The sequence below is a fragment of the Phocoena phocoena genome, chromosome 13, assembly GCF_963924675.1.
Source record: "Phocoena phocoena chromosome 13, mPhoPho1.1, whole genome shotgun sequence".
Classification (NCBI taxonomy): Eukaryota; Metazoa; Chordata; class Mammalia; order Artiodactyla; family Phocoenidae; genus Phocoena; species Phocoena phocoena.
The window spans coordinates 90,488,332-90,504,499 of NC_089231.1; the positions used below are offsets into that span (position 1 = coordinate 90,488,332).

General features: G+C 39.1%; 1 protein-coding gene across 1 annotated transcript in view; it reads left to right on the top strand.

Annotated features, from left to right (window-relative positions):
* The window catches only part of ZNF268 (zinc finger protein 268), a 39,040-nt gene extending 22,872 nt beyond the window's left edge, over positions 1-16,168 (top strand). Inside the window, exons 4-6 of the mRNA XM_065890083.1 lie at positions 4,890-5,016; positions 5,311-5,397; positions 11,839-16,168. Coding sequence (XP_065746155.1) covers positions 4,890-5,016; positions 5,311-5,397; positions 11,839-14,315 — 2,691 coding nt within the window. The 3' untranslated portion in view covers positions 14,316-16,168. The remainder of the gene's footprint in view (positions 1-4,889; positions 5,017-5,310; positions 5,398-11,838) is intronic.

Genomic DNA, 16,168 nt, shown 5'->3' on the forward strand with positions numbered 1-16,168 from the left:
CATTTTAATATTAAGGAACATAGGGTATGTTTCTGTTTATTTATGTGTTCTTTAATTTCTTTCAGTAAGGTTTTCAGTTTTCATTCTACAAGTCATTTACCTCCTAGGTTCAGTTATTACTTTTTGATGATGCTATAAATGGAATCATTTTCATAATTTGCTTTTCAGATTGGTCATTGTTAGTGTATAGAAATGCACCTGATTTTGGTGTGTGACTTTGTATCCTGTTATTTGCTGAATTCATTTGTTCTAACTAGGTTGTGTGTGTGTGTGTGTGTGTAATCTTTAAGATTTTCTATATATAGGAAGACATTGTCCATGAACAGAGATAATTTTACTCCTTTTCTAATTTAGATGCCTTTTATTTCTTTTTCTTGCCCAATAGCTCTGGCAAGAACTTGAAGCACTATGTTGAATAGAAGTGGAGAAAGAAGGCGTTCCTTTTTTTTTTTTTTTTTTTTTTTTTGCTGTACGCGGGCCTCTCACTGTTGTGGCCTCTCCCATTGCGGAGCACAGGCTCCGGACGCGCAGGCTCAGCGGCCATGGCTCACGGGCCCAGCCGCTCTGCGGCATGTGGGATCCTCCCGGACCGGGGCACAATCCCGTGTCCCCTGCATCGGCAGGTGGACGCTCAGCCACTGCGCCACAAGGGAAGCCCGGCGTTCCTTTTTTAAAAAAAAAATTATTTATTTATTTGGCTGCATTGGGTCTTAGTTGAAGCACATGGGATCTTTCATTGTGGCGTGCAGCCTTCTCTCTAGTTGTGGTGTGTGGACGCTAGAGTGTGTGGGCTTAGTTACCCTGTGGCATGCAGGATCTTAGTTCCCTGAACAGGGATTGAACCCACGTCCCCTTCATTGGAAGGCAGATTCTTAACCACTGGACCACGAGGGAAGTCTTGAAACCAGGCATTCTTGCCTCATTCCTGATCTTAGAAGAAAAGCTTTTAGTCTTTCATAATTGAGTATGATGTTCACTGTGTGGTTTTAAGATGTGGGTTTTATTATGTTGAAGTACTTTCCTTCTATTTCTACTTTGTTGAGTGTTTTTATCATGAAAGAGTGTTGAATCTTGTCAGATCCTTCAATTGAGGTAATCTGCATCGAGATAATCATTTTTTTAACTTCATTCTGTTAGTGTGATGTATTGCATTGAGCAATTTTCAAATGTTGAACCATCCTTGCATTCCGAAAATAAATCCCATTGGTCATGGTGTATGATCTTTTTAATAAGCTGTTGAATTTGATTTGCTATTATTATGAAGATTTTTGCATCTATGTTCATGAGGAATATTAGTTTGTAGTTTTCTTGCAGTGGCTTTGTCTGGATTTGGTATCAGATCCTTAGGAAGTGTTCCCTCCTCTAGGTTTTTGGAAAAGCTTGAGAAAGATTGATGTTATTACTTCTTTAAATATTTGTTAAAATTCACCAGTGAAGCCTGGGCTTTTCTTCTTTGGGGGAAGATTTTTGATTACAGACCCAATCTCCTTACTAGTTATAGATTTATTCAGATTTCCTATTTCTTTGTGATTTGATCTTGATAGAAACACAAATGGAATTCATTCCTTTCAACTAAGTTACCCAATTTGTTGGCATACAGTTGTTCATAGTACTTTCCAATAATCATTTTTATTTTTGTAGAATCAGTACTAATTTCCTCACTTTCATTCTTGATTTTAGTAATTCTAGTCTTCTCTCTTTTTTTTTTTTCCTCAGTCTAGCTACCTGAAGGTTTATCAAAATTTATCTTTTCAAAGAACTAAGCTCTGGTTTCATTGATTTTTTTTCCTATTGTTTTTCTAGTTTCTATTTTGTTTGTATTCTAATCTTATTTCCTTCTTTTTGCTACCTTTGTGTTTAATTTGTTCTTTTTCTGTTTCCTTAAGTTGTAAAGTTAGATGATTGATTTGAGATGTTTCTTGTTTTAAATGTGTTTGGTTTTTATTTTTTGAAGATGTTGGGGGTAGGAGTTTATTAATTTATTTATTTTTGCTGTGTTGGGTCTTCATTTCTGTGCGAGGGTTTTCTCTAGTTTGGCAAGCAGGGGCCACTCTTCATCGCGGTGCACGGGCCTCTCACTGTCACGGTCTCTCTTGTTGCAGAGCACAGGCTCCAGACGCGCAGGCTCAGTAGTTGTGGCTCACAGGCCTAGTTGCTCTGCGGCATGTGGGATCCTCCCAGATCAGGGCTCGAGCCCGTGTTCCCTGCATTAGCAGGCAGATTCTCAACCACTGCACCACCAGGGAAGCCCCTAAATATGTGTTTTTAACTGTAAAATTTTCCCTTAACACTGCTTTTGCTGCATCCCAACAACTTTATGTTGTGTTTTGTTTTCATTCATGTCTAAATATTTACTAATTTCCCTTTTGGTTTGTTTGATCCATTGGTTGTTTAAGACCATGTTGTTTAATTCCCACAAATTTGTGAATTTTCCCTTTTTTTCTGCTGCTTTTAGTGATTTTTAACTTCATCCTATGTGGTCAGAGAAGATACTTTGTATGATATTTATCTTTTAAATCTATTGAGATTTAATTTGTGGTCTAACATATGGTCTGTCCTGGAAAGTGTCTCATGTGTACTTGAGAAGAATGTATATTTTGTTCTTGGGTAGAATATTCTGTATATGTCTGTTAGAGGTAGTTTATTTAAATTCTGTTTCCTTATTTTCTTTCTGATTGTTCTATGCATTATCGGGAGTGGGATATTGAAGTTTCCGACTATTATTATAAAACTATTTCTCCCTTCAATTATGTCAGTTTTTGTTTCATGTATTTTGATGATTTGTTATTAGGTGTAACTGTTTATAATTGTCTATCTTCTAGCTGTACTGAAACTTTAATAATATGTAATTTCCTTCTTTGTCTCTTACAACCTTTTTGATTTGTCTGATGTTAGTATAGCCACCCCTGCTCTACTTCGGTTACTACTTGCATGGAATATCTTTATCCATCTTTTCACTTTTGATCTGTTTGTGTCTTTGGATCTAAAGTGAGTTTCTTATAGACAGCATATTTGAGTCATGTTTCTTAATCCATTTTGCCAAACTTTGTCTTTTCACTGGAGAGTTTTATTGATTTACACTTATAGTAATTACTCATAAGGAGGGATTTATTTCTGTCATTTTGCTGTTTTCTTTATACCTTATAGCTTTTTGGTCCTTCAGTTCCTGCAATCACTGTCTTTTGTGATTAGTTGAATTTTTATAGTGAAATGTCTAAATTCCTTTCTCATTTGCTTTTTGTGTAAGTTTTATAACTATTTTCTTCGTGGTTGCCATGGGATTACATTTAACTTCCTAAAGTTATAGCATTCTGATTTGAATTTATACCAGCTTAACTTCAATAACATACAAACATTATGCTCTTTTACAGCTCTGTCCCACCCCTTTTGATTGCTGATGTCTCAGAGTTACATCTTTATACATTGTGTGCCCCGAAATGTAAACTAATAATCATTTCAAATGCATTTGTCTCTTATAATTATGTAGAGAATGAAATGTAGAGGCACAAATATACTACCATTATAATTACCCAGATATTTACCTTTATTCAGATCTTTATTTCTTCAAACAGCTTCAAAATATTGTCTAGTGTTCTTTTATTTCACATACATGACTCCCTTGAGCATCTCTTAACAAGCAGGTCTAGTGGTAGCAAACTACCTTTTGTTCTTCTGGGAATGTCTTCGTTTCTACCTCACTTTTTACTTACTTAATTAATTAATTTTTGGCTGCGTTGGGTCTTCATTGATACATGTGGTCTTTCTCTAGTTCTGGCGAGTGGGGTCTACTCTTCATTGCAGTGCACATGCTTCTCATTACTGTGGCTTCTCTTGTTGCAGAGCATGGGTTCTAGAGTGCAGGCTCAGTAGTTGGGGCCCACGGGCTTAGTTGCTCCATGGCATGTGGGATCGTGGGATCTTCCTGGGCCAGGGCTCGATCCCGTGCCCCCTGCATTGGCAGGTGGATTCTTAACCACTGCGCCACCAGGGAAGCCCTCTACCTCACTTTTGAAGCACAGTTTTGTCAGATACAGGATTCTTGGCTGGTAGTTTATTTTTCTTTTAGCTCTTTGAATATATGGGTTTATTGCCTTTTGGTCTCCAAAGGTTCTGATGAGAAATCTATTTATAATCTTACTGAGGAGCCCTTGTAGGAAACAAGTCATTGCTTTCTTGATGCTTTCAGGGTTCTCTCTTTGTCTATTGAAAGTGTGAGCATATGCGTTTGAGTTCATTGTTTTTGGAGTTTGTTTAGATTCTTGGATGTTTATATTCATGTCTTCATCAAATTTGGAATTTCATTTTCAAATTTGGTGTCCATTTTTGAAAATCTTAGCCATTCTAGATGTGTAATGGTGTCTCACTGTTTTAATTTGCAATTCCCTAATGATATATGATGTTGAGCATCTTCTCATATGCTGATTTACCATCAGTGTATCTTCATGTTCAGATCTGTCGCCCCACACCGTGGTTGCTACTTACAGCGGTTGCCTTTTTTATTTCACGAAATTTTAACGTCTTCTCTTCAGTGGTAGCTCCTGGTGCATTCCCCCTTTGTGCCCATGTTCTCTGCATGTTCTTTTGTCATAGCATCTTTGACTGCCTGTTACATTTTTATGGGTTTAATCTTTGCTGTTCTCTGCAATGCTGAACACTTCTGTCTTTCATCCATTTTATATTACTTGCACCTAGTTGAAAACCTGGCACATGGTATTCTTATATGTTGCATGAGAAGTTGACTGATTTAATGCATATTGATGGGATATTTTCAGTAAACGTTTGCTTTTCTCCCAAAGTAGAATGTGAATAATGGACACCCTTAGCAGCCTTTTGTTTACTACAAACTCAGTAAAATGATATGCAATTGGATGGGGATATTGCTGTTTCAGGGACCATTGTCATTCATGGATGTGTTTGTGGACTTTACCTGGGAGGAGTGGCAGCTGCTGGACCCAGCTCAGAAGCACCTGTACAGGAGTGTGATGTTAGAGAACTATAGTAACCTGGTGTCCCTGGGTAAGTACCACTTCCCTGAAAGGAGTGTGTGTCATCTCCAGGCTTCCCCTTCTTGGGTGCTGAAAGCTGGGGCACTTTCGTAAAATGCTTGGTGATTTGGGGCTTATATTTAGAGGCCACATTTTCTTATTCTCCCTTTGCCATCAGAATCTGCTGGTTGAATGATGTTCACTTTGCCAAAGTGCAAAAGGGCAGCTTGGTCACGCCACCTCTAAACCGAGTCTTCCCCATTCTGCTGAATCCCATGGTCCTAGGCAGTTTGGGGCCAGGTTGTCTGTAATTTTCTATTCACAGGGTATCAACACACCAAACCGAATATCATTTTCCAGTTGGAACAAGAAGAGCTGTGGATGATGCAAATTCCAAGTGAGAGCCATATGGGTGAGTCGTCAGGACATTTAGATCTTTTCCTCCTTAGAATTGGTGTGAGTTCTGACGTGATGTTCCCTTTGTGTTTGTACTTTCGGGTCATTTGTAACCATTGTCTCTTAGTTAATCTCCTCTGTGGCATTCTCAGCTTCCTTCTTACTTTCCCGTGGTGATAGATGCATTTCATTACGCATTTAAGCAAGCTTTTCCTCTTTACCTCTTTTCATGTGACTTTCACACCCCTTCTACTTTTTTTCTATTTTTCTAAAATTACTTACATTCATATTCAACACAGTTCCAATTTCCTTCCCCTTGAAACCTACGTGTTAGGAGATTCTACCCTTTCTGCTTCTCCTTCCTAATGGCTTTGTCATCACTGTTCTTTCTGAGTGTATTCCTGCATCATTTGATAATATCAGTTCTCTTGCCTGAAGCCTTTCCCCCACACCTTACTCAAGTGAACCCCGTGGAACCCACTCTCACACTGCACGACGCAGTGCTTATTCTCCTCGTGCTTTTCTGCCCTCGCGTGCTCTTTCCTCTGAGTCCAAAGGGGTCTTTCTTATATTCCCCACTTTCCTTGTATACTGTAAGTTTTAAAAGACTTCCACTCTGAAGATTTACGCTTTTTCTTTCTGTATTGGTGACTGACAGCTCCATCCCTCTTTCATCTGCCCTTTGGTACTGGGTTTGATTGTTCCACAGGGCATCTTCCCTGCATGGGCCACTCCCTTGTCTCATTTTTCAGAAACTGGAATTGGAATGTCCTTTCTGCTGCCCCATAGCTGTATGATAATTTCTTCTCACCTTCCTGTTTGTTAGTTCTGCTATGCTCCTGGTTTTTCTTCCTGGCACTGGGGCGTGAGCCTAAATATTCTTTTTATGCAGTTATCTTCACTAGTCTTGCTATAATCTGTTAGTATCTTGGTCCTTCAAAAATAAGTCTTTTAAGGCCTCCATCTTCTCAATTCCCACCTCCTTCTCATTGGGAATGAGATAATTCCCAATATTATCTTTTTTTTCTTTTCTTTTTTTTTTGGCTACACCACACGGCTTATGGAATCTTAGTTCCTGACCAGAGATTGAACCCGGGCCCTTGGCAGTAAAAGCATGGAGTCCTAACTACTGAACCGCCAGGGAATTCCATTATTTCATTTCTTGCTTATTCTACTTATTAGCCAAATTTATACCTTTTAGTCTTTTTATACTGTGAGTTCATCCTGATGTTACTGTCAGATATATTTCCCTAAACAACTACGTATTCTGTCATAAGTGTGGCAGGATAAACCAACAGATAATCTTTGTATTATTAGGATTGTTTCAGCTGCAATTTTTGATTAGTCCTAAATCAAACTATTTAGGCAGAAGTGATTTATTACCACACATCACAAAATGTCCTGATGTGGGACTGCTTGACTTACTAAATCCCCAAACGTCTATCTCTGCCTCGCCATTCTAACTATGTCAGTATTTCTCAGATTTCCTCCCCTCATGGTCACCAGATGCCTCTTACAGTTCCAGCCAACACCTGCAGATATACCAGTGGGCGGTGGAATAAGAGAGACTGTTTCTTCCCACATGGCCTTTTTAATCAGGCATTAAAATCTATTTCAGGAAGCCCCAGCAGACTTACCATGTTGAGCAGGCTAGATTTTCATCACATATCCCTGTGTAAAGAAGACTCTGGTGAGGAAAACGGGGCCATCACTGTCGGCTCAGCTATATCATGCTTCACTCTCGGCAGGGGTCTGGAAGTGGGTCCCATTTTCCTAACTGCAGCACACGGCCTTACAAATGGAAGTAGGAAATAAGATCAGGTTTCTGCCAGCCAGGAAAGGGCAGCAGAACGGCTGGGTAGGCAGCGCTGTCCACCTCCATCTACCTCTCTGTTTAGGTATCATCCAGTGACACCTCTCTTTCCATCCATTCATCTTCAAAAATATTCTATCACCCCCTTGTCATTCTTCTAGTATATTAATGCAAGTCTAGGATCCTTGTTTCTAATCAGACGTGGTGGTTCTTCGTGGTCCGGTGATCTATAATTAAAGATAAGTTATCCACGTACAACCAGCCAGACAGGTAGAGTGACAGAGGGAAGTACAGGGTGGGTACAACAGGAACCTCGTTCTGGGAGAGCAGCAGGAGTGGCACAACAGAGAAGCATTGGAACCCGGGCTGGGCAGGCTGTGCCGGGGCATCCTGCTGTGGCCGTGGCCTGGTGAGCCCGGGTTCTGCTGGCTTAGCATGATTTCCTCTTCCATTGTCTTCTGTGGCTAAACTCAAGATGGGCCACAGCCAGTAATCATGTTTAATACAGTCTTAAATCATGTTTAAATAATCTTTAATCTTGTGAATTCCTGTCTTCTACTCACTGGCTCTGGTATTCTGTTCTAATTTCTTGAATTCTTTGTGCTCTTCCTTGAGATACCAGCAATGATTAATTTCCCGCAATTATTGTTGTAAAGAAAATGCTCAACAGCAAATTCATTAGATTTCCTGGGAAATCAAATGAAGGAAGCCAGAGATGTGGGAACCAAGGGAAAATAAGCAGGAGTGTGGTGCCAGCAACAGAAGGATTGGAAGGGTGAAGTACAGAAACTGACAGATTCAGTATCCACGAACTTTCAGAGTCTACAGGGACAACACTGACAGCCAAACATGAACAAATATGATTTGAGGGCAAAGGTTAATTACTCACTGGCCTGTTTTCTTCTTGATGGAAACACTTCTGACTTTAAGACCATGTATTGGGTTGGCCAAAGGTTCATTCAGTTTTTTCCATAAGATGGCTCTAGTAGCACTTAGTTGTCTTTAACTTCATTCAAAACAGTTTTGTTAGATTGTATTGTGACAGCTGTCGTATCAGCATGCATTAAAAAAAACTTATCAAAATTGGTGAATTTTTGTGTAGCCATTTTAATATTGAAGATGGAAGAAAGCAACTTTTTTGGCCTATTATACTGTATTATTTCAAGGAAGGCAAAACTGCAACTGAAATGCAGAAAGGGATTTGTGCAGTATATGGAGAAGGGGCTGTGACTGATCTAACATGTCAAAAGTGGTTTGTGAAGTTTCATGCTGAAGATTTCTCTCTGGATGATGCTCCACGGTCAGGTAGACCAGTTGAAATTGATAGCAATCGGATTGAGACCTTAATTGAGGACAATTAACGTTATATCACAAGGGACATAGCCGATATATGCAAAACCCAGATCCAAATCAAGGGTTGAAAATCATTTGCACAAGCTTGGTTATGTTAATTGCTTTGATGTTTGGGTTCCATGTAAGTTAAGCGAAGAAAATCTTCTTGATCATATTTTCAAATGCGATTTTCTACTTAAATGTAACGAAAACGTTCAGTTTTTAAGACGAATTGTGATGGGCGAATGAAAAGTGGATACTGTACAATAATGTGGAATGGAAGAGATCGTGGGGCAAGTGAAATGAACCACCACCAACCACACCAAAGGCTGGTCTTCATCCAAAGAAGATGATGTTGTATATATGGTGGGATTGGAAGGGAGTCCTCTATTATGAGCTTCTTCTGGAAAACCAAATGATTACTTCCAACAAGTACTGCTCCCAATTAGACCAACTCTAAGCAGCACTCGAGATAAAACATCCAGAATTACTCAACGGAAAACACATTATCTTCCATCAGGATAATGCAAGACCGTATGTTTTTTTGATGACGAGGCAAAAACCATTACAGCTTGGCTGGGAAGTTCTGATTCATCTGCCATATTCACGAGACAATGCACCTTTGGATTTCCATTTATTTCAGTCTTTACAAAATTCTCTTAATGGAAAAAATTTTAATTCCCTGGAAGACTGTAAAAGGCACCTGGAAGAGTTCTTTGCTCAAAAAGATAAAACCTTTTGGTAAGATGGAATTATGAAGTTGCCTGAAATATGGCAGAAGGTAGTGGAACAAAATGGCGAGGGCTTCCCTGGTGTTGCAGTGGTTGAGAGTTCACCTGCTGATGCAGGGGACATGGGTTTGTGCCCTGGTCCGGGAGGGTCCCACATGCCACGGAGCAGCTGGGCCCATGAGCCATGGCTGCTGGGCCTGCGCATCTGAGCCTGTGCTCCGTAATGGGAGAGGCCACAACAATGAGAGGCCCGCGTACCGCAAACAAAAAAACCCATAATGGCTAATATGTTGTTCAGTAAAGTTCTTGGTGAAAATGGAAAATGTATCTTTTATGTTTACTTAAAAACCAAAGGAACTTTTTGGCCAACCCAGTAATAGCCAGTAATGTTCCCTCCAAAGCCACTGTAATAGTCAAACATGCTCCTGTTCATTTCTCACTGCATGGGGGTGGGTACTGTCCCAGTTGGGAATTGATGTTTGGGAAAATATAATTTGGAGGTTGTGTACAAAATGAATAAGAGGGTTCAGATTTAAGATGTAGGGAAACCTGAAATGGGATGTTAAGATCCTGTGATATTGTTGTCTTCAAACCTGACCTGCTTCTGTGTTCTCTTAATACACTTTTTTGTCCATTGCCTTGGTCAGCAATAACTTTGGGACATCTAGGTCAACTCTCCCCATTCTCTCTTCTGTTCAACCTCCAGATATTTCTGATTATGACTGAGGACTTAGTCTTGTGTTTAGTTCCCTATCCACTTTGTATTTTTGGAATTTGGTTGGGGGGTGGGAGTTGGGTTGGGTTTATGTTTATAAGCATTCTGGCCACCCTGCCCCGTCTGTTTTTCATTCCCCTCAGAGAAAACCAGTTTCATCTCTTTAGCTCTTTCTTATGGTATTTACGTCCATGTTTTTCTAAATAACCAACTTATTCTCTTGCACCTTGATTTCCTCCTAATTACTTAGTGTGAAGGGTAAAGATTTAATTCTCTTTCATCCTTCTTCCCTCATATTCCCCATGATATACACACTGTCTCTTTCCATACCTCCATCATCCTAATCAAGCTGTTTCATACTTAGATCAGTCTTCAGTTTTTATATCTTTACGACCATGTAATTTCTGTTTACAGGTAAATCATGCAAGTTTACAATGGCTAGTTTTCGTTCATAAATCATTTTTTCTCTTGAGTTGTATTACTTCCGTGCCCAGTTTTCTGTGTTATCATTAATGTATTTATAATTAATTTAACCCCAGACTCTTCTTCACATGTCTAAATATTCTTTTGGTACATTCAGCTAAATTAGTGATTCTGTCAATTTCATCTTCCTGGTGACATCACTCCCATGTCTTTTGACTTGCTCCAGTGTAAGCTGATTTTTCTCAAGACCTGGTTGTACAGTTTTTAACCTGGAATCTCCTTTCAGATTTTCTTTTCTATTTTTTTGTGTCATCTTTTTTCTTGGTTTGTTTTCATAGTAGTTTCCTGTGAAAGGAACACCTTTCATAGTAGCTTCCTGTGAAAGGGTGCATTTGATATAAAATTTGAGACATGTGCCACTGAAAATGTTTATACTTTACCCCTGAATGCTCTGTTTTTTCTCTCCTAGCGATGCTAATGAGTAGTCAGATCTACTCTAAATTTTGACCCATTATATGAAACTTTTTTGGTTTTTCTGGAAGCTTTATTAGCTGCTGCTTGTCAGCATTCTGAAACATCTTGATGATGTTTCTTGTGAGTTTATTTTCATCTATTTGGGTATTCAGTGGAACTTTATTCCCAAGAAGACTGTAAACCAATCTGCAGTGGTTCTGCTCTTTCTCCTGAGCTTGGCACAGTGTTTGGCACATAATAGATATTTAACGGTTATTCGTTGAATGAAGCTAATGCTCAGAGATCCTTTCCCACCTCTTTATATATATATATATATATTTAAAATAAATAAATAAATTTATTTATTTTTGGCTGCATTGCATCTTCATTTCTGCACACAGGCTTTCTCTAGTTGTGGCGAGCGGGGGCTACTCTTCCTTATGGTGCGCAGGCTTCTCATTGCAGTAGCTTCTCCTTTTGTGGAGCATGGGCTCTAGGTGCACGGGCTTCAGTAGTTGTGGCACATGGGCTTCAGTAGTTGTGGCTTACGGGCTCTAGAGCGCAGGCTCAGTAGTTGTGGCACATGGGCTTAGTTGCTCTGCAGCATGTGGGATCTTCTTGGACTAGGGCTTGAACCCATGTCCCCTGCATTGGCAGGCGGATTCTTATCCACTGTGCCACCAGGGAAGGCCCCACCTCTTTCTGTTTTGCTCATTTCTCTTTTGCTTTCTAAAGAAGGCATTTTGCAAAATTTTGTAACTCAAGACTACCTTTATTTATTGTCAGTTCCCTTTGCCTCATACATGTTTTGATTTGCTTTGTTTTCCTGAGTGCTCAGGAGTTTGGGTACATTTACACTTGAGATTTTATTTACATTCAGAACTGATATCTGAAACTAAGAAAAACCTCATGATATGGCATTTTTTAAGGCAATTTTATGCTATACTAGGATCATGTTACTATTTATAACATGAGTATTTTCATTTCTAGACGAAGTCTGGGAAATTGATGGTCATATGGAATGGCATAAGGAAAATCAAGGCAAGCTAAGAAGTATGTCAAAAGGCTATCAGTGTACTGCATTTGGAAAACTATGTCTTCTTAGTACAAATTATGTTTCTTCAAGACAAAAACTTCATAAATGTGTCACAAATGGAAAGAGTTTGAAATATAGTACAGATTTCGGGAATAATTATTCCAGAAAGAATCCTAATGGGTTTCATGCACATAGGGAATCGTCCTTCCATTCTAAACATGAGCAAGCTGTTATTGGGATAAAATACTGTGAAAGTAATAAATCTGGAAAAACTGCCAACAGAAAGTCACAGCTCATATGCAAGCAAATACGTATGGGAGGAAAGCCCTTTGAATGCAGTTACTGTGGGAAGGCCTTCAGCAGCAAGTCATACCTTGTGGTGCATCAGCAAACTCATGCAAAAGAAAAACCCTACAAATGTAATGGATGTGGGAAAGACTTCAGCAGCAAGTCCTACCTCATTGTTCATCAGAGAACTCACACAGGAGAGAAACTACATGAATGCAGTGTTTGTCAGAAAACTTTCAGTTTCAATTCACAACTTGTTATACATCAGAGAATTCACACGCGGGAGAATCCCTATGAATGCTGTGAATGTGGGAAAGTCTTCAGTAGGAAAGACCAGCTTGTTTCACACCAGAGAACTCATTCAGGACAGAAACCCTATGGGTGTCATGACTGTGGGAAAGCTTTTGGTTTGAAATCACAACTCATTATACATCAAAGAATTCACACAGGGGAGAAACCCTATGAATGCAGTGATTGTCGGAAAGCTTTTAATACAAAGTCTAACCTCATGGTACATCAGAGAACCCACACGGGGGAGAAACCCTATGGTTGTAGTGAATGTGGGAAAGCCTTTACTTTCAAGTCACAGCTCATTGTACATCAGGGAGCACACACTGGGGTAAAACCCTATGCATGTAATCAGTGTGGAAAAGCGTTCAGTTTGAAGTCACAACTCATTGTACATCAGAGAAGTCACACAGGAGTGAAACCCTATGGATGCATTGAATGTGGGAAAGCTTTTAGGAGCAAGTCCTACCTCATCATACATATGAGGACTCACACAGGAGAGAAACCACATGAGTGCAGTGAATGCGGGAAATCCTTCAGTTTCAATTCACAACTTATTGTACATCAGAGAATTCACACGGGGGAGAATCCCTATGAATGCAGTGAATGTGGGAAAGCCTTCAGTCGGAAATACCAGCTCATCTCACACCAGAGAACTCATGCAGGGGAGAAGCCCTATGAATGCAGTGACTGTGGGAAAACTTTTGGTTTGAAGTCACAGCTCGTGATACATCAGAGAACTCATACAGGAGAGAAACCCTTTGAATGCAGTGAATGTCAGAAAGCCTTTAACACAAAGTCGAATCTTATTGTTCATCAGAGAACCCACACGGGAGAGAAACCCTATGGTTGTAGTGAATGTGGGAAATCCTTTACTTTCAAGTCACAGCTTATTGTACATCAGGGAGCACACACTGGGGTGAAACCCTATGGGTGTAATCAGTGTGGAAAAGCCTTCAGTTTGAAGTCACAGCTCATTGTACATCAGAGAAGTCACACAGGGTTGAAACCCTATGGATGCATTGAATGTGGGAAAGCTTTTAGGAGCAAGTCCTACCTCATCATACATATGAGGACTCACACAGGAGAGAAACCACATGAATGCAGTGAATGCGGGAAATCCTTCAGTTTCAATTCACAACTTATTGTACATCAGAGAATTCACACGGGGGAGAATCCGTATGAATGCAGTGAATGTGGGAAAGCCTTCAATAGAAAAGATCAGCTCATCTCACATCAGCGAACTCATGCTGGGGAAAAACCTTATGGGTGCAGTGAGTGTGGGAAAGCCTTTAGTAGCAAGTCATACCTCATTATACACATGAGAACTCATTCTGGAGAGAAACCATATGAATGCCACAAATGCGGGAAAACCTTCATTTGGAAGTCGCTACTCATTGTACACGAGCGCACTCATGCAGGGGAAAACCCTTATAAATGCAGTCAATGTGAGAAGTCCTTCAGTGGAAAATTACGGCTCATTGTACATCAGAGAATGCACACAAGAGAGAAGCCCTATGAATGCAACGAATGTGAAAAAGCCTTCATTAGGAAGTCTCAGCTCATTGTACATCAGAGGACTCATTCAGGGGAGAAACCCTATGGATGCAGTGAATGTGGAAAAACCTTCTCTCAGAAATCAATTCTCAGTGCACATCAGAGAACTCATACAGGAGAGAAACCCTGTAAGTGCAGTGAATGTGGGAAGGCCTTTTGTTGGAAGTCACAGCTCATTATGCATCAGAGAACTCACACAGATGAGAAACATATTGGTGAAGTAAATGTAAGAAACTTTCTCTCAAAAGTCAAGTCACAGGAATTCCCAGAAAATTTGTACAGAAGAGAAACTCTGTAAATGGAATCATCTCATTGTACACCATGTATATGTGGCATGTGGAACTCTGTTTTTTATACACACAAAAAAGTCAGTACATGTGCACAAGGGACTCTGAATTCAGTGAACCCTATGAAAGTTCTTAGCAGGAAGTCTTGTAAGTTTGTGCAGGTGAGGAACATTATGAATGAAATGAATGTCAGAAAGCCATTTTTTGATATGCTAACATCCACAAAGAGGAAATTCCATAATGCAAATGAATATAGAATACAGTCCTTTGAAATTCATAGTTTACTAAGAATTAGGATTTTAATGAGAGAAAACATAAATGAATGAATTGCAGGTATCATAAGCTCATACCTTGGAGAAACCATGCTATAAGTTAGGGAAATTCTTCGTCTAGAAGGACAAACTTCTAGTAAAAAAAAAAAAGAAAAAATTTGAATGAATGAAGATCTATGAATATTTCAGATGGGGTAAAGCCTCAGCAGGAAGGTTTATTTACTATTATTTTGATTCATTTGGAAAAAAATAATTTCCTTTACAAATTAAGGGAAATTATGTTCCAAATGTTCCAAACTTTTAGGAAACAATTGGAGAAAGTATTCAACTATCAATGATGGGTATGTTCATAGTACAACATAAAGATTTTTTAATCTGTGTAAATAAATGTAACAATCAGGATAACAATAAGGATGACATCATAAGACCTGCAGGGAGATTTAGGTGTTATCTTCGTTTCTGTACTATAAAATATGTTTTGTGTAGTTTTGCATATTCTTGTGAATGCCGCATTTGATAGATAAATTAGCTAGATAACAATACCATTTTCCAGGGGTTTCTACTCTGCATAGAGACATTCTTATTTAAAAATACAACTTCTTACTAGAATAATATGGCATTAAAATGCATTTCCATACTTTAAACCTTTTATTTTGTACCCTTTGTAAATGGTCCTGAAAGCTACCTCTTTAGTTATATAATCAATATAGTGCAATATAGTTTCATGTGATTGTGTATCTGCAATCTGTTCTACCTTCTCTGGTTAGAACACCTTGATTTCCTTTAAGAGAATTCACAGTGTATGCAGTCATGATGGGATCATCATTCAAGGTGCCCTGCCAGGATTTGGCTGAGATAGTTCAGAATATAAATTTTTAATGGACTCCTTAGTACAGTAAATCAAACTTAGCTTTTGTTCTCAGGTAGCATCTTACTGCTAGTATTAATTAGTTCCTTCTATATAGATTACACAGAATAGCTTTAGTTATTGTCCCTTTTTAATCCTAGTTCACTTCTCTGTTAATTTGAACTATCTTGTATCCTCTCAGTACATTTAAGTGATACCTTTAAGTGATGCTGCTGAAATGTGTATGTATAGCTATAGATTCAGGACGGTGAAAAGTCATTCTACCAGTTGCTTACTTACAAAGTCAGTTTTTTTCACAGCCTCACCAATTACCTTATGTGAATGAGCATTAATCTGAAAATTAGGTTAGGCTATCTTGGAGGAATATGAGGATTCAAAACTGCAAATATTTCTGAAACACCCACTACTTTGTGCTCTTTACTTCAGTGGGGAATCCCATCTCTTACCCAAAGAAACTGCATCTTCCTTGAAGGACGTAGTCAATGATTTCTGAATCCCAAGTCCTTATGTGTTCAGTTCATTATTATTATCCAATGTTAATAGACCTGGGGTGAAGAATGATGATTTACAGAAGGGAAGAGAAGGCTTGCATAAGGAAAGAATTTCAGATATCTGCTACAGTCTGTCCCTTAAACCTGGAAAATCTGAATATGTATTTTGTCATTGATGTTCCAAGGAAGATATATGCACAAAATAAAGAATAAACACATATTCTGTTTCCTAC